Raw genomic sequence first — 18,496 nt, forward strand, 5'->3', positions numbered from 1 at the left:
CAGAATCACAGGAAAGGCTCCAAGCCTGGGAAGGTCATCGTACATCGGCCGGGCTCCTTTCTCCTGAACTTGGTTCCACACTGCGACCTCAGCCTACCAGCGAACTCCTGGCCCTGGCTGGGCTTTGCCACTGAGCAGTCCCGTACCCTACGTTAGGTGCCCACGTCCAATCATAAATGTGCAGTGTGGCCATCAAAGCTTGTGGAATTAATGAGCCACTTCTTTCCTTGCCCTTCTGGCTTAGCTCATGGGTACCACTTTTCTCAACAGATGCATGTTTCAAACATAGATTTCAATTTTTCTTTTTTGTTTTTGTTGGGGTTTATAGGGTTAAAAGTCAGTTTCTTCCCCAGCAGACAGGGATGGAAAGTTTATTTATTTATTTTTAAAGATTTACTTATTTATGCAGACAAGAACTGGGGTACAGGCCAAAGGTGAAGGGAGTGAGAGGATCTATGAGAGACAGAGTGAGGAGCAGAACAGACAGATCTACTGAAATAAACTGCTGAGGGAGCAGAGGGGAGACAGGAGAGGTCTGCTGCGCCATGTGGGTCACCTCCCTGATGGGGGGTTGAACTCAGGTGTGCTGCGGGATGGGAACTTTTAAACAGACTTTGGGATATTAAAGTTACCATGGGAGCCAGGCACTATGACCTGGGGCAGAAAAGGGCACCAGGAGGTTGTTATTGAAACATAGCAGTAAAGCTCACCTGTGGCCATTAAAGTCTGATGTAAAATTTAAAGGACTAATGAACTAATCACCATGACACTTCAGCAGAGCATAGACCTGAGTTCTAGCGTAAATCTTGGTGGCAGCCTACAAACTCAGGGTAGAAAAGTCAAACTTCTCTTTCACTGACCAAACACTTTCTCATCTTGCCCCCGCCTGTCCGTAGTAATTCAATAAATCTGCCTTTTTAACTTTCCACACTGTCTCTGGTGAATTTTTCACCCCTGTGACCTCAGTGTCCCTTCAAGGCTGTTGATCTCCCTTCACATGGCAGTTTCTATTATTTTTCCTGTCCTAGTAGGGATTTGGACAGTACTTACATCATGAAATTTAAAGAGGTGTCCGCTGCCCTGCTTATTCTGGGAGCTGTTTTCTGAGTGAACTTCTGCTTGAAGAAGGGGACCAGAGAGCAAAGGAAACAGGTCTCCTCTGCCTTCTACTGGGTCCAGTTATGCTCTCTCACACCCCACACTTTCCTCACACACACACTGTGTTCTTGTAGCTCTTTGGAAAACGAGTCCAGGCTAAGGGCGGGAGAATTTCCCTTTTGAGTTAAATGGGTTCATATGACGTTCCAGAGGAGAGGCCTGGCAGAGGGACGGAGCTGTTCTTGCTCACAGGGTGCGGGCAGGGAAAATTGCGATGACCTCCAAGGTGAAGGACGCGTGTGTGGAGGGAAAGCCAAGGGTAAGGGAAAGTCCAGTCTGCATCCCAGGAAAATACACACATCCCTCCTGCTGGAAGATTCTGAGACAATGGAACAAACAGACAATGGACTTGAGTTCACCTCCGCCTGGAAACAGCCCAGACAGTGACATTTTAGGAAACAACTGGGAGGACAGAATAAACACACGTCTCCAAGCTGCAGGACGACGGGTATTGGGAGCACACACCCCTCTTGTAAGGAGAAGGTGGGAAACAGGGAAAGGGCGCTGAGGCTTTCTGCAATCCCAAGTTAGGGCTTCCTCATCACAACAGTCATGGCTGCAGGCGTACGAGACCACACAAGCGATTGATCAGATGGGCGCCGTGAGAAAGCACTTACCTGACTGCAAAACTGTTCCCTCCTCAGCGTCTGGGGGGCAGGCGACAGCTTGGCCGTGGTCTGGACACTGTGCCCTTTTATTTCCGGCTGGTGTACGGGTTCTGCTTGCTCCTCCGCTCCCATCTCAGCAGGGCCCAGCCCTGGGGGTCCACCAGCAGCATTGCTCTGGGAGCTTGTTGCCCTCAGGCCCAAAGGTGGCCTCCACATGCTCAGCTGCTGGCATCTGCCTTCCCACTGGCAATGCCAGTACCTGTCACTTTGTGGAGAACAGTCTGAAGCAGCTTCCAGGTGATGCCAAAGTAAAGGCAGGTGATAAATGTTCACATTCCTGCTTTGGCCTTAGGGCTCAGCACCGTCGGCAGTATTTGGTGGCTGTCCAAGCGCCTGGCTGTCACCTGGAATCCCAGCCCAGTGACCAGGTTGCTGACCTGAGCGACAATGATCTCCACCTCCTTCCAACAAGCCTCCTTCTCGCTTCCCTCCCCCACCAGGGTCCTCATTGGGCTAATTGAGCCGGTGCCCGGCTAAAGCAGAGGCACCTGTGCATTATGGCCTTGGGCCAGGCCCCAGCTGGAAAACAGGTCTCATGGCTGCCAGAATTCCTGAGCGGGGCCCCTCACAAGTCAGAGAACAGCCTCAAGATGCGGCGGCTTCATGGGTCTATTTCCCTGAGACAGCCTAGCTTCACTGTAGTGCTAACGTCCCTTATGAAGTGACAGAGAGTGACATCTAGCTTGTGAGGGGGTCTTGCCAAGAGTCCGGCTCAGGAGTCTTTAGACCAGCACTCAAAGCATGGATCAAGCTTTCCTAAACACCAGGCCTTGGCAATTAGTCTTGGTAGGTATCTTGGTTTTCTAACTGTAAAATGGGAACAGTGTGAGAGTTAATTGAAATTAGGCAAATTAGACGTGCAGGCACTGAGAGTACTTCCCCCTCCTCCTCCCAGGCCCCCTCCAGGCCAGTAGGCCCCACTGGTCCTCTCTCCAGTCAGCTGGGCACTAGCTCCTCACCTATCTTGCAGCTAAAACCCTGTGATGCCCCCTAGTGGTTGACTGTCCCCTGCAACCCCTCCCCACCTATGGCTGTGTCTCTGGACCTCCCAGCTGGACCCTCATCTACACGGTCCTGACTAGACCAAAATTTACTGTTACTCCTGCAGAATCTAAAATCCTGCAGGATCAAAACATTCACTAAACTCTAAATGGTTTTGATTATTGTTAAAGTGATTATCAAAGTTAGTTTGGAGGGGACCAGAGATGGTTTGGAGATGCTAGCATCTAAGAAAGGCCAGTCAGCAGGGGACAAAGCCCTCCCTGGGCATGGGGTGTGTGTGGCGGTGTTGTGAGCAGGTGTCCAGTTGCTCAGCCTGTTCCCTGCCACTTCCTCCTCTCTGGAGCTCTCAGCGTGACGGAGTAGCAGTGAGGACCCACACCCAGAGATGGAGCAGTGGGCCCTAGGGTCCTCCATCCACCAAGGCTGCTGCCCCCCCCCCAAACAGCGCAAAGCAGGCTAGTTGCTGTGGGTGGGGAGGAGGGAGTCTATCCGCCTCAGCAGCCTCCTACTCAGCATGGTATAGGGGTGCATGTTCACCTCAAGCTGCCTATAGCAGCAGGTTGCACCAGATTAATTGAATTTTTTGTCACACACTTGGAGATAGTTATTGAGTTAAACATGCAAATGTGTTCAAGGTGGTTATTACTGCTTCTCTGAACCTTCCCGTGTGAAGCAACAGCAGGCCAGGAGCTGGCCCAAGCAGGCCTCTGGCCCATTGTATGTACCCAGCCCAGGCTGTGCACCACAGCCACTCTGCAGCTGGCACGGCTGGTGCTGCTGTGCTCAGCGGGGAGAAGGAACAGACCGGCTGGCACTTCTGTCAACTCAGACTGTTTATCCCCAGGACTTCTGTCTTCGGCAGGGCTAGCAGTGTGGAGCACAGAGTGATGCCCTTGACGTCTAGCTAAGAATCTTGGCCTACTCCTGTCTCTGCTCAGAAGTACCTCTGGACTTAGCTCCACCATATTTTTACGGGCACTTACAGGGTGTTGAGTTTCCAGGTGTTGACTGTGTGAGGCTGCCAGGGTCCTGCCAGGACTGCAGGACAGGCTGCCATCCACAGCTCTGGGTGAGTGATACGGATGCTGAAACTAGGTTTTCAAACTTCAAGAACATTACAATGACCTGGAGCCTTGCCTTGGACATACTGCAAGGCCTGCCCAGCTTCTGATGCAGGAGGTAGGGCAGTGTGCAGAGCCCAGATGGAGCTAATGTTCCCAGCCCCGCAGGCTACACCCTGGGGACACGGTCAACTGATGCATGCCCAGTGTCCACACCAGGCCCACTGCTGAGACTGTTGGAGAGGGTGAGGTGTGCCTGCCGGACACTGCCGTCGAGGGTGTGATCACTGTTTAGTCTTAGCGGCTTCCCAGCTGTCTGACCTGGAAGGTGGCCTCATGTCAGGGCATGGTAGGAGAACGAGCCAGGCCATCTTTCCTGAACCCCACTATATGGACAACCACATAGCGGAGCCTGACAGCCTGCAGGGTTGTGCTCGTACAAACTGGATGCCATATAGGTCACTGGGAGCACCCCTATATGTCCAATTTTCCTAAGATGGCACGGGCTGCACAGGAGTCTTTGGCAGCATCTTTATCTGTCTACTTCCCAGGCCCTGGTAAGTGCACACGAACTTGAGCCCTCCCTGGTGGTGCAGTAGGTTAAGTGCAGCCTGCAAAGATAGCTGCAGCTGCTTCAGCACGAGTCCCAGCCAGGGAGGTGACCCACATGGCACGACAGACCTCTCCTGTCTTACCCATTGCTCCTCTAAGCAGTGTATTTCAGTAGATCTACCTATTCTGCTCCCCACTCTGGCTCTGGTAAATGCTCTCACCACCCCACCATCCCCAACCTCAGGCCTATACCCTCTGTATACATAAATAAATAAATCTTAAAAAGAGTGCATATTCTTTCCCTTCCTTGGGAAGCAAACCCAATATCCAATGTGGATGTTTGCACAGATGACAAGATGAAATTTCTCCTTCCCTCCCAAGATGATACACTCAGAATAAAATGAAAAAGGCAGCTCACCTCCTTCAAGAAGCCTTCCCAGATTGCTTCAACCTGGGGCTAACTCTGCAGGACCTCAAGTGCACCTGTCTGCCCTGGCTAATGTTGTGCATGGGTGAGCACACTCCCCAGTAAGGCCAACAAGCCAGCAGAGCACAGTGCACTCTGTCCTGCAAATAGCTGCAGCCCACTACTTTGTATCAAGCAGAAGCTACAAGAAGCCCCAGGCCGGGTACAAGCATGCACCCCACCCATTTTAGTAGGGAACATTTCCTAAACATGCACCCCACCCTTTTCATAGGGAACATTTCCTGTTTTTCCCTGCACCTTTTATACCCATGGGCAGTCCTAATACACACAGACTTCAGACTTCAGACCCCAGGATCCTGCTTCATTCTCACCCCTCGGTGGGTTTGCAACATCAACCCAACTGTGTCTTTCTTTCGTTTCCAAAAATCATAGAAGGCAAAACCATTCATTTGACAAAAATGTATTAGCATTTTCTAAGAGTTGTTTGTGGATTGTGGGCGGGGGTGGTGTAGATTTCTGGAGAATTCAGCAAAAGCAAAGACCAGCCCGTATTTCCTTATGGCACTGGCCTTCTGATTTCTCTTCCCAGGTCTGCTCCTTTTCCAGGGCCCCAGCTGAGAGTGCCTTGGAACATGGAAGGCCCTCAAAATTCCAGTCAGGAACTCCCTTAGTCCTCTCAGATCCTTGACACTGTCCCACTGGTCAAGAGAATACTACTACTGACATGAGAACATTAACCAAGGTCACTTCCTTCCTTCAAAAGTTTCATTCAGTTAATGAGACTCAGAGGGGAAAAAAGGCCCTCCCGGTGGTGCAATGGGCTAAAGCACAGCACTGTGAAGCTAACCACAGCCACTGTAGCACGAGTTTGATCCCCAGCCAGGGAGCTGACCCACAAAGCCCCGCAGATCTCTCCTGTCTCCCCAGCTGCTCCCCTCAGCAGTGTACTTCATCAATCTGCCTGTTTTGCTCCCCACTGTGTCTCTGGTGAATCCTCTCACACCCACCCCCCCAACACCTATGGCCTATACCCCAGTTCTTACGTGCATAAATCTTAAGACGTTCCATTCACATCCTCCTGTCAGCCCCTCCCCCATAGCAATCACATGACCAGCTCCCCAGTCTATTTCCTCCTTTCGTCTAGGCTAGACCCAGGCTGCAGTACCCACTCCCCATCACATGCCTCTCCCAAGACCCAGCTCTCTGCCCTAACCACCCCTCCTTTCAGGGGACCAGGTTCTGGGGCACTGTGGACCGCCCCCCTTAGCCTGACTTCAGGGTGTGTGCTGAGATTTAAACCCAGTTTTTGCAACTGGGGTGAAGAGGAAGGAGAGTCCATCAACTCCAATAAGAAAAAGAAGTGTTTTACTCACATACACAAATACACATCCCCGCCCCACCCCACCCCCCAACCCCCCACAGCCGGTTAAACAATTTCTATCTGAGACTCCGACACAGTCATTTAGTGTCCTTCTGGCCTGGGTTTCCTGCCAGCCTACCCCAGGGGTCCACAGCATCCCAGTGACCCCACCTGAGGCTCCCAGAGGCAACAGTGCCGCTGCCTTCACATGGCGGCAGAGGCAGACCTTGAGGACAGAGAGGCTCGGCAAGGCTTTGCCCTGGAGAGGGCTGCGGTGTCTTCAAAGCACCGTCGTGCCCGGCACTGCCGGTGGCCCCTGTTCACCTCCCGTGGGCGCAGTGCAGGAGCAGGAGGTGTGGGGCTCTCCAGGCTAATTCACCATTTTCAGAGTCCGGGGAACTCAGTTCACAGTCTGGGTTCAGGGGGCCTGGAGCGGGGTGCCGTTAGCGATCCAGTTCTCAGCCCTCGGGCGTGCGCGCTGCTGGCGCGGAGTGAAGTCCCTGCCTCTACACCCCAGTCTGCTCTTTAATCCAGTCCCGGAACACAGGGAGCCTGGTGTACACGCCTGGCTTGTCCCTCTGCGCGCAGCCGTCACCCCAGCTCACCACACCCGCCTGGAAGATCCGGCCATCCGCCTCCACGCTGGACAGGGGGCCCCCAGAATCGCCCTGAGGGGAGACAAACGCGTGTGAGCGCCCCCCTTCGCCTCCCCCGCCCCTGCACGCCTCCCCCAGGCCCCCCGGCGCCCCCAGACGCACCTGGCAGGCGTCCACGCCCCCGCTGAGGTAGCCCACGCACATCATGCGTGGGGTGATCTGCTGCGGGAGCAGCTTCTCGCAGGTGGTCTGGTTGATGACGCGGATCTCGCCCTTCTGCAGGATCACGGCCGCGGAGCCTGTGGAGAAGCGCGCAGGCTGGACTCGACTCCTCCGGGAAGCCCAGGCCAGGCGCCCCACAGGGAGAACCCAGAGGCCACATCTCAGTGACCACGGGAGGGATGGGGTGCAGGAGACAGAAGGCAGCTGAGGCTATTAAAGCCGTGGGGCCCTAAGGCAGGTTTTGCTTTCCTTGTCTACACCTTGACTCTAATCCACACATTTCCAACAGGGCACTGGAGCAGTATTCTGACTCTTTCTTGTGTGACGTTTACCAAGTAGTGGCTTTCAGATAGAGGCTTCTGGAAGGACTGTAGAGGCCAGCTCCTCCCTGAACCTGACATAGAGCCTTCTAAGGAAGTCGCTTGCATTCACCAGGGCCACTCGGGAGAGGCTTTTATGTTCACAGGTGGAGAAACGGGCTCAGGAGTCTAAGTCACTTGCCAAGGACACTTGGGTGGGGGCACAGCCTGGTCGCCAAACGCTCCCCCTCTCCCCACCTGGCTTCAAGTCGCTCCTGAGCAGCCGCACCAGGCCCACTCACCTCCCTCCTCCGTGTGACCCCAGCCGGTCACCCAGATGGCCTTGCCCGTGGGGAAGGAGTGCGAGGTGTCGGGCAGGCAGATGGGGCGCACGGTGCTGCTGTACTCCGCGGGCTTCTCCAGCTCCAGCAGCGCGATGTCATAGTCGAAGGTGAAGTCGTTGAAGGAGGGGTGACGGATGATGCGCTTGAGCCCTAGCTTCTGCACCCCGGGAGCGGTGCGCTTTCTCTGGTCGTGCAGGCCGAGGTAGGCCTTCCACTTTTGGGGGTCAGAGTAACTGGGGAGGGAAGGGAGAGCTGCCATGGGTGCCATCTGGGCTGCCAGGCGGAGGGGCAGCAGCCTTGACCCTCAGCTGGGACTGCGGCCTCCTCCCCACACCTCCCGTGACCTCTTGGTTTCCCTTAGCACATATTCGTTCAAAAAATAGATTGAACTCTATCTACTGTTTGCTACTGGTAGCAGTAGTGGCTCGTAGTTTGGACACTGTATCAGGTATATGTATTTCAGTAAATCCACCTGTTCTGCTCCCCATTCTGTCTCTGGTGAATCCTCTCACCCCCTGAACCTCTGCCCTGCACCCCAGTTCTGTATGCATAAATAAATAAAAATAAATCTGGGGCCCTCCCTGGTGGCGCAGTGGGTTAAAGCACAGCACTAAGAAGCTAAAGTCACTTCAGCATGAGTTCAATGCCTACCCTGGAGGTGACCCACACGGCGCGCCAGACCTCTCCTGACCCGCCTGCTGCTCCCCTCAGTATATGTACTTCATCCATCTGCCTGTTCTGCTCCCCACTCTGTCTCTGGTGAATCCTCTTACCACCCCTGCACCTCTGGCCTGTACCACAGTTTTGTATGCATCAATAAATAAATCTTTTTTAAAAATCTCAAAAACAAACAAACAACAAAGGGAAAGGGAATAAGAAATGAAATGCTCTATGGTGAGGCACACGGGTGACTTGGTGATGGGAAACCCACAGGGATTACAACTGAGATGAAAAAAAAAAGTACAAAATGATGTAAAAATAAACTACTATATTATATATATAAAAAAAGAAAGAAATGAAATGCTGAAGCCAAGGAAACAAGAACAAGAGAAGGCAGTCTGGGTGGAAGCTTCGGGAAGTAGGCACACCTGCCAGGAAGCCGGGGCACACCTGCCAAGAAGCCGGGGCACACCTGCCAAGAAGCTGGGGCACACTGGGCTGTGGCAGCCCTGAGGACAGCATACCCAAATCTCAGTTCTAACTACCATGACCCTGCGACAGGGGCCTTCGGAGAAGTGGCCAATCCTAGCGCTGGGCCACGCTGCCTAGCTTCAGATCTGGCTGTGTGTGACTGTGGGCAAGCTACTTAATCTCTCGGTGCCCGAGTCCTCGCTACAGAACAGGCCCTACATTTGAAGGATTGATGGAGGATAAGAAGACCAAGGTAAGCCTAGAGCCAGGAGCGCTTTCTGGTAGGATGAGAAAGGAAGAGGAGGTTCAACAAAATGAAAGTAAGGGGTCGTGTGAAGGAGACACAGGCACCAACTTCAGAAACTTCCCCGTGGTCAAATCTGGAACAATTTGAAAAACAAACAAGCTATAGGATTACAACCCAAAAGAGAAATATACATGAGTCCACAGAAATAGAAATACATGAGTAAATAAATAAATGGGAGAAAAGGGAAAACTCTTTCAGACTTCCAGATTGACTCAGATCCAGAGAATAAAGCAAGGAAAGGAAGAAAAGAGTGACCTCATCATGCAGAAAGCGGGCAAACACTATTTTAACCAAATGATTGACCTTACAGGAGACCCCCTTTATCTGAGGCTTCACTTCTTCAACTTTAGTCACCTTACCCACTGTCAGCCTTATGCAGAAAATGTTTCATATAGGGAGACACTTGCATATAAGAGAGTGAGAGAGAGGGAGGGAGGAGCGGTCCATTCACGTAGCCTTCATTAGAATGTACAACCTCTTTTACGGTCAGCTGCTGCGGCTGCTCTCTCACTGTGCCTTGTTCATCACTTCACCAGAGGTGTGTATGTGCAGGAAAAACCTAATATCTATCGGGTTCAGTACTACCTGTGTTTCAGGCATCCACTGGGCTCTTGAGAGACAACCCCACGGACAAGGGCGGGGGGCTGCTGTCCTACTGATAAATCCTGTTGACATAGTTTACCTGCTAAAATGATGTGTTATTCTTTCCAAACACTCAGAACCCCAATCTAATCAGGAGAAAAAGCCAGACAGACCAAGACAGGGGCCATTCCCAGGGCAGTTGACCATACCCAGGCAGGGTCCTAGAACACAAAGACTGAGAAACTGTCACAGACAGAGGACATGGGGAGACAGATTGTAAACTGGACTGGAACAAGAGGATGTAAAGATGTTGACATGGACACTGGTGAAATGTCAATAAAGTCTGGGTTGAATTCATCAAGAAAAACCGATGTGTTTCTTTGTGTTGACAAGCAGTTGCATAGAAGATTAAGTCAGGGGTGTAGCAGAATTCTGCACTAATTTTGCAATTTGTCTGCATTCCAAAATAAAAAGTTTGTTTGAAACATTTTTTTAAATACTACTATGTTTACAACCCAGCAATTCCACTCCTAGGTATCTACCCAAAAGACACAAAAACACTGATTCAAGAAGATACCTGCACCCCCATGTTTATTGCTGCTTTATTTACAACTGGAAAAACATGGAAGCAGCCCAAATGCCCAAAAGTAGATGACTGGATTAAAAAGATGTGGTACATATATACAATGGAATATTACTCAGCAACCAAAAAAAAAAAAAACACATGTCTTTTGCAGCAACTTGGAAAAGATCATGCTTAGTGAGATAAGCCAGAAAGAAAAAGAAAAATACTGGATGGTTTCGCTCATAGCAGTATAATGGACCAGGCGAGAAAATAATAAGAATAATGAACAGCCATATACCACAGACATTTTGTGGGGGTGGAGTGGGGAATGGGATTAAAAACCGTGGGGTGGGGGTGGGGGAGAAGTGCACGGGACTATGGTGATGGCACACGGGTGACTCGGTGATGGGAAACCCACGGGGATTACAACTGAGATGAAAAAAAAAATGTACAAAATGATGTAAAAATAAACACACACATATATATAAAATACTACTGTGTTTATTACTGTATTTATATATTTAAGAACTGGTTACAGGCCAGAGGTGCAGGGATGGGTGAGAAGATTCACCAAAGACAGTGGGGAGCAGAACAGGCTGGGGGGATCAGCCGGCGGGTCAGGAGAGGTCTGCTGCACCATGTGGGTCAGCTCTCTGGCAGGGGATTGACTCATGCTACAGTGGATGGTAGCCCTGAGACTTTAACCCCTGAGCCACCAGGGAGGCCCCTGTTTGAAAACATTCTTAAAGAAGCACCCAGCACCGCACCCATCCTTCCACAAAGAAGGAAAAACCTTTCTTCCCAGTGAATGGAGTGACAAGAGAAGAGGGCCCAAGAGTCAGGCTGGATGAGGCTGCCCTGAGGCCCCGACAATGGATCTCACTCCATTGCCACCAGACTTTCCCTTGCCTGTGGACCGTCTGGCCACCCCAGCATCTGCGCTGAAGGCCTGCTATGTGCTCTAGGTCCTGTCCTGTCCTGTCTTCCTGATAGCGGTGCAGCTTTCCACTCCTCCCAGCAAAGGGCTCTTATGGCAGCCAGAGTCACCTTTCCACGAGCTGCCTAAGCAAAGAGGCTATACTCAGCAGAAAGGTCCCCAGGGGGAGGCCTTCAGAGGAAGTTGCCCCTCTGTGCCAACTTCCTCAGGAGCAAACTGTCTCCCCAGACTCCCTTCCCACAGACAGTGGCAAAAGGGCCTGGGTTACTACGACTAAGACACCAATGGCCTCCATCTTCCTTACCTGCTTTTCCTACTTCGGGCTCAAGTCTGCCACGGACTTGAGCTACAATGTGCCAAGCACCTATTGTGTGCCCGGCACAGGGTTCAGGGTTCCCCGCACCTTGTTATATTTAACTGGCACAACTTTAAGGATAAGGATCACATCATACTAAGGAATGTGAAGCCTAGGAAGTGTGAAAACTTGCCCAAGGTCACCTGGCAGGCCTGAGCTGGAATGTGAATGCCAGGCCTGTTTCTACTGATCCCAGGGAGTCTCCATAGTGCAGACGAATCACACAGCCTTGGAATCCACACACATGGGTCAAGTCTACCACTTCAGGGCCTCCCATGTGGCCTAGGGATATGGCCTGAATTCAACCTCCAGCCGGAAAGGTGACCCACATGGTGCCGCAGACCTCTCTTGTCCCACCTGCTGCTCCCCTCAGCAGCGCATTTCAATAGATCTTCCTGTTGTGCTCCCCACTGTTACAGGTAAATCCTCCCCACACGTCTATCTACATGCCAGTTCTTCTAAGCAAAAAAAAAAAAAAAAAAAGTCTGCCACTTCAAAGCTGTGCATGCTTGAGCAAATGACCTTACCTCTCTGAGCCCATTTCTGTAAAACAGGGACAAATTCAGACCTGCCCAACCAGTTAAGAGAGGCACTTAGATAGGGCTTGATGGAGAGGGCGCTCCTCATTAGGATGATGAAAAGCCCATTATTCCATATTACTACGTTAGTAAGCCCTGAACAAGGGCGCGTGCCACCGCACCAGTTCTCCTGCTGTCCCACCCTGGCATGACTCACAGACACAGGGGGCTTCCCTATCCCAGGCAGCGCAAGGACCCCATGCAAGGCCTGTGAGGAGGCCCCCATTTCCTGCTCAGAGGCCCACCTGAATCCTCTCTCGTCCACGTAGCAGTGAGCTGCCGACACCATCCAGTTGGGCGAGATGAGCGACGCCCCGCACACGTGGCCCTGGTCCTGGGCGTGGAGGCTAACCTGCCAGGGCCACTCGCCTTCATCTGCATTCTCGCCCCCAACGACCCGAGCCTGCCGGGTGAACGACCGCAGCCCACAGTCTAGGGGGAGAGAGCGGAAACCCATAGACAGTGAGATATGGTGGGGCACTAACCCCAGGCCATGTGCCAGCATCAGCAGGAGCCCAGGTGGCGTGAGCACTGCTAAGCGTCATGACATGAGGGACCCCCTACAAGAGCCTTGGAAACTCAGAGATGCACTGGCTTCCACCTGGCCCCTCTCCCCTACTCCCCCATTCAAAACCCTCCCATTCCCACCTCCCCCCGCCTCTCCTGCACAAATACATTTAGGGGCCTCCAGACACCTGCTGGTTTGCTTAGCTTTAATTTGCCTAGATGTCCTTGTGGAAGGTGGAAAGACACAGCTCTCAGAGGGAAGAGCAGATGGGTGACATGAAGTCACGGAGCAGCTGCAGCAGTGAGCAGATTTAACTAGCAGTCAGCTCTTCTAAATACACAAGAGGCTGCAAACTGAAGTGCGGGATTGGGGCGGGGGGTGCCCCGCAGAGGAACTTCATAAGCTGCTCTCTCCCCCAGGCAAACGGGCAAGCCAGGGCTGCCACTCCCCTGTGTCCTGGTGAGCAGAGCAGGGCCAGCCCAGCACTGCAGCAGGGACACCAGCCCTGCCACAGAGGCACTGGCGTGCTGGCTGCCTGGGCCTTGCCTCCAAGGCCAGCACTGGTCCACAGGGCAATGCCTTTGTGCCAGCTGGCAGTCATCCTTCCTCCAGGTACACCGATGGTCTCACCAGGGCAGAGCTGGGTTAGGGCGGCACTGGCCTCATCTCTGCCTCTGTATGCACCTTGCACAGTGAACAACCTGCACCACCAGACAGGGCGCCCCTCCTCACCACAGTCCTTCTCATCTGAGCCGTCACTACAGTCCTTCTCCCCATCACACTCAGGGTTGCTCTTGCTCAAACAGAGTCCGTTGCGGCACTGATAGGTATGTTTGGTGCAGGTGACGAAGCTCACTGCTCAAGGAGAACAAGGGGGAGGGAATCAACTCCTCTCCAATCAGAAGCCCGACAATCCACCCACCTTATGTCCCTCACCCAGACCTGCCCCACCGATCCACACCCATACCCACTGTCCCTCCCAGTCCTGCTTAAGGTTCTCCACCTTCTGGAAGGTTCTGCCCTGCCAACCCTTTCTCATCACACCTAATAAGTAAGTAGGTGGCTTGTGTTTACTAAACTTTAGACATGTGGCCTGTGTGTTCTCCCATGGCTGCTTCCTCCAGGTGTAGCCCCCCACTGGAAGAAAACCCCTGAAGGAAGATGGGCTGGGCCAGGCCTCACCGCTGGTGCATTTGGCTTCATCTGACCCGTCTCCACAGTCGTCCTTCCTGTCACACTGCTGGCTGTTCGGGATGCACTTCCCATTGTTACACTTGAATGTCTCAGCTGGACAACCTAAGGAAGCACCACACACTCGGCAGTGAGTGGAAGGCCCGCTGGAGCCAGGGGCAGGAAGCCCAGACAGCCCCTCCCCTGGGACTCACTGCAGTCCTGCTCATCGCTGTTGTCCCCGCAGTCATTCACATTGTCACAGACCCAGAAAAGGGGCTTGCAGAACTTGTTCTTGCACGTGAACTGGTAGGTGGCATTGCATTCTGGAAGATGGTCAGGGGCAGCTGTCGGCGGCCAGGGGACAGCTGGGACCCAGGGCTGCCCTCCAGCCTCTCTCAACATGCAGCTGCCCGGGGGCCACTTTCCCACCCAGAGCTGGATCGGGGACACCCCTGCTATGGGAGTTACCCCCAGCCCCGCAGACACTCCATAGCCAAGGCTTCTAAACAGTGGAGGGCGGGAAGGGGACTCGATGTCCACAGGGGGAGCCGGGCACAGTGTGCCGGCGATGGGGACAGTTGACAGGAGCCAGGTCACAGGCGGGACAGAGGCGACACGGGCCCCGCAGCCCCACTCACGGCACTTGAGCTCATCGCTGTAGTCTGTGCAGTCGGCCCAGCCATCGCAGCGCAGCTCGCTCCGGATGCATCGCCCCGTTTTACACATGAACTTCCCCGGGCACGCTGCAGAGGAGACACAGGCTGACGTCCAGGCTGCCGGCCTGCAAGGCCCTCCCTTCATCACGCTGCGGACCAAGAGAGGACCTCCCGCTCCCACTCTCCTCAGAAAAACAGGCCTGCACGCCTCCTCCCCGGCCCGGGGCTTTCATGCCCCCAAACTGTGACAAGCGTCACCCTGCCACTGGTAGGGCGCAGGGGCCATGGAGCCTCAGCCTGGGCTGGGAGGCGGGTACCTCCCACCCCTCAGTGACCAACACTTGGGAAACGCTGGGCAAAGTGGAGGGAGGCCGCCTGGGCATGCACACAGTTCCACTGCCCGCTGGGACCCTGCGCCAGCTATACCCCGAGGGCCAGGCCCTGCCCACAACACAGTGACAGTGGCCTGCAGGCCACGCTGTGTCAGGTCCACACCCACACGGCATCACCAGATGCCTTCCAAGTACTATCCACATCTCAGTGTTCCTGAAATTGGTGTATCTGACCACTGATATCATCAGGCAGAGGACAAAGCTGAGGGGAGGCCTCTGTGGCTTCTCTACAGGGTGTTCAGTCATGTAGCAAAAGGTATTTGTTGACCCAGTTTTACTCTGGGTGGTAAGTTGGACAGCTGAATTTTTTTTAAAGATTTATTTATTTATGCACACAGAACTGGGGCACAGGCCAGAGGTACAAGGGCAGTGAGAGGACTCAGAGACAGAGTGGGGAGCAGAAAAAGCAGATCGACGAAGTACACTGCTGAGGGGAGCAGCGGGCGGGTCAGGAGAGGTCTGCCAGCCATGTGGTCACCTCCGGGGTGGGGATGGAACTCGCACTGAGGCGGCTGCAGCCCGCTTGCAGAGCTGTGTCCTTATCCTTTGTGCCACCAGGGAGGGCCTGGATAGCTGAATTTTAACTTAAATTTGGAACCCTACAGGTCATTAAAATGCCTTCCAAAAGGTTATTCCATGCACAGTTGATGCATGGTTGAGACAAAAAAACGTGTGTGTGAAAGAACAAGCTGGTGACAGAGAGGACAGTGAAATTAAAGGCAGTAGGAACCATGGGTATCTCAGAGAAAACGGCAGAATTCTCAAAGCTTGGCCTATTTAATGTGATGACTGCCCTGGTGTTTCCTACGGTGTCTCAAAAGGCTGCTATTTATCCAAACAAGCTTGCGACACCAGAGAGTCTCACATTCACAGGGACAAAGAAACTCAGGGGCTCTCGGGCTCAAGCACTCACGCAGGACTCCAGGCCTTTTATCATAAATGCATTCTGGGAAGTGTTTTTTCACTCACTAGCTACCAGAGGGAGAGGCCTCCCTGGTGGCACAAGAGGCTAAGTCTCAGGAGCTATCACCAAATACTGCAGCATGAGTTCGATCCCTGCCCTGGAGCTGACCCACACGGTGCGAGAGACCTCTCCTAGCTGCCCACTGCTCCCCTCAGCAGTGTAGTTTGTCAGTCAGCCTGTTCTGCTCCCCACTCTATCTCTGGTGAAGCCTCTCATCACCCCCACACCTCTGGCCTGTACCCCAGTTCTGCATGCATAAATAAATAAATCTTTTTTTAAAAAAAGCTACTATAGAGAATCTGGGAGTCAGGAACACGATGCCCATAGGAAACAGAAGTGAGTGTGCAGTGGGCTCAGGCCCCTGGCCCGGCTCCTGCTTCTAGGACGCCTCACTCACGGTCGCTGGAGTCATAGGACTGGTATTCGGCCAAGAAGCCCGTGTCGGTGTGCGACTGATCCGAATGCAGGCGAACGGTGATTCTGTTGCTCTGGCTGGCGACCACAAACTGGGGTCTCTCTCCACAGTACCTGGAGGAGGGTGACAGTAGGAGCAGGATCCCTCGAGGGGCTCGGGCACCCCCACCCCACAGCCCCGATGCTCACTTCTCCCCGTTGACCTCCACATAGTCCTTGGTGCAGGTGCCCAGAGGGACACTGGGCTCCAGCAGGTAGAAGGCTTTGAAGATCACCTTCACGTTCCGGCTGCTGGGCACCTGCCAAGAGAGGTGCGTTCGGGGCTCTGCTGCTTCTTTCCCTCTTTCCTAAACCCAGCGAGGTTCCCGCGGAGCTGCCGGGACTGGGGGGCGCCCGCCCTGGTGAGGCCAGGGCTGCTGAGCAGTGCCCACGGCCACCACGGTGGGTGCCGCCGAGCACAGACCAGGACTCAAAGATGGCACAATTAAGTAACTAAGGGAAGTTCTGACATTGTCAAAGAAAAGGGGATGCTGGTGTGAGGGGGAGTCTCGTCTGTCCAAAGGCTCTTGTCTCACTGCTATCGAGCAGGCGCTTCCCACGCGCCTCTCACAAGTTCTCCAGTGTCACTGGACAGCACCTGTGGACAGCGCAGCTGAGGGACAGACTGTCACACTCTCTATATCCAAGGGCCAGGCAGGCGGTGAGAGGTGAAAAGGGTCCAAAGTGCCTCGGTCAGCACAGACCAGGAGCAGGAACTGGATCTGGGACTCCTTATCACGGCAGACCAGCCCTAGCGACCCCTTCCTGCCCTCAGGGGCTTCAGAAGGGGGCCCTCTTTGGCTGATGAAGGGGCTCAGCCCCCTTCTGCCACCCTTCCTCCCCTGCCATCCAAAGTCCCTTTCCCTCCCTCTCTCCTGCTCTCACTCCTTTGCCCTCAGCACCTCCCCCTCCCCTTCTCTCCTCAGTCCCCCCCTTCCCCTCCCTCCGCCTTCTCCCTCCCATATCCTACCTGGATGTCCCATGTGCAGTTGATGTTGGGTGGGTAGTGGCCAGGATAGAAGGGGCTGGTAAACGTCCCGCTGTATCCCTGCAAGTAGCCTCCACAGCCTGAGAGGAAAGGCACAAGGAACCGTGAGCAGCTGCTTGGCCAGGGTGCAGCCCAGGGGTCCTGGCACAAGGCCTGCACTTCTCTGCAGCTACCAAGATTCCCACAGCATCACAGAAAGTCCAAGTGCTGGTGGCTGACTGTGTAGACATGACTCCTGACCCCTCTGGTTTAAGCATGAAAGTTGTCCCTGCCCAGGGCCAGCACAATGTCACAGGCTGGACCGACAAGCTCTGGGGCTAAGGTCAGTCTCCAAGGCCTGTCCCTTCTCAGCCCTGCCCCTGTCCCTCCTTACTGCTCATTCGAGGCAGCTGGAAGAACATGGCCTCAAAGCCAGGGTGTCGCCGCTCCGTGTTGGCAATCAGCGTGACGAGCAAAACGTTCTGAGAGGAGAGGAAGGTCAGGTTGTAGGAGGGAGGGTAGGTGCCGCACAGCCTGTGAGGGCAAAGGACAGGCATCAGGGACAGCAGACAGAGCCCCAGCAGAGGCCCAGGAACCCCACCCCTAACCTGGTTCGAAAGACCTTTCCCATACAGCCAGCAACCTGAATAAGGACTGAGTGGTAAGACTGGTTAAAACAGTGAAAACCCATAAACACCAAGGGCCTAACAATAGAGGATTCATAAAATGAACAAAGGGCGAAATAATAGCAGAGTAGTAGCAGCAACAGCTAACGCTTATTAAGACCATCTCAGGTGCTGCTCTAGTGCTTTACAGTCAGCAACTCGGGTATTCAAAGCCGAGCAATGAAGCAGATACTATCACCCCACTTTACAGACAGTGGCATCCAGGTGAGCTCTAACTTGCCCGAGACACCCATGGTTGGTAACAAGTGACTGAACTTCAGACTCAGGCATGCAGGCCCTGGAGTCCCTGAGACCACCATCAAAAGCGACCACTGGAGTCCTCCCTGGTGGCACAGCAGGTTAAAACACAGCACTGAGGTATCAACAGCCATGTTGGCATGAATTCAATGCGGGAGGTGGGGGGTGCTGAGGTCGGGGGGTGGAGCTGACCCATGTGGCGCGGCAGACCACTCCTGTCTCACCGCCGCTCCCCTCAGCAGTGTACTTCGTCGATCTGCCTGTTCTGCTCCCCACTCTGTCTCTGGTGAAGCCTCTCACCGCCCCTGAACCTCTG

General features: G+C 53.7%; 1 protein-coding gene across 1 annotated transcript in view; it reads right to left on the minus strand.

Moving 5' to 3' along the window:
• Window positions 1-6,297: 6,297 nt before the first annotated feature.
• The window catches only part of ST14 (suppression of tumorigenicity 14 (colon carcinoma)), a 16,357-nt gene continuing 4,158 nt past the window's right edge, over window positions 6,298-18,496 (minus strand). The window contains exons 7-18 of the mRNA XM_004689091.2: window positions 17,652-17,791; window positions 17,261-17,358; window positions 16,441-16,550; window positions 16,235-16,365; window positions 14,464-14,568; window positions 14,038-14,148; window positions 13,835-13,948; window positions 13,385-13,507; window positions 12,390-12,576; window positions 7,648-7,922; window positions 6,987-7,123; window positions 6,298-6,896 (exon numbers count right to left, since the gene is read on the minus strand). Of these exons, the coding sequence (XP_004689148.1) occupies window positions 6,735-6,896; window positions 6,987-7,123; window positions 7,648-7,922; window positions 12,390-12,576; window positions 13,385-13,507; window positions 13,835-13,948; window positions 14,038-14,148; window positions 14,464-14,568; window positions 16,235-16,365; window positions 16,441-16,550; window positions 17,261-17,358; window positions 17,652-17,791 (1,693 nt within the window). The 3' untranslated portion in view covers window positions 6,298-6,734. The remainder of the gene's footprint in view (window positions 6,897-6,986; window positions 7,124-7,647; window positions 7,923-12,389; window positions 12,577-13,384; window positions 13,508-13,834; window positions 13,949-14,037; window positions 14,149-14,463; window positions 14,569-16,234; window positions 16,366-16,440; window positions 16,551-17,260; window positions 17,359-17,651; window positions 17,792-18,496) is intronic.

This window comes from Condylura cristata, unplaced genomic scaffold, assembly GCF_000260355.1.
Source record: "Condylura cristata isolate star-nosed mole 26May11 unplaced genomic scaffold, ConCri1.0 scaffold00025, whole genome shotgun sequence".
NCBI lineage: Eukaryota > Metazoa > Chordata > Mammalia > Eulipotyphla > Talpidae > Condylura > Condylura cristata.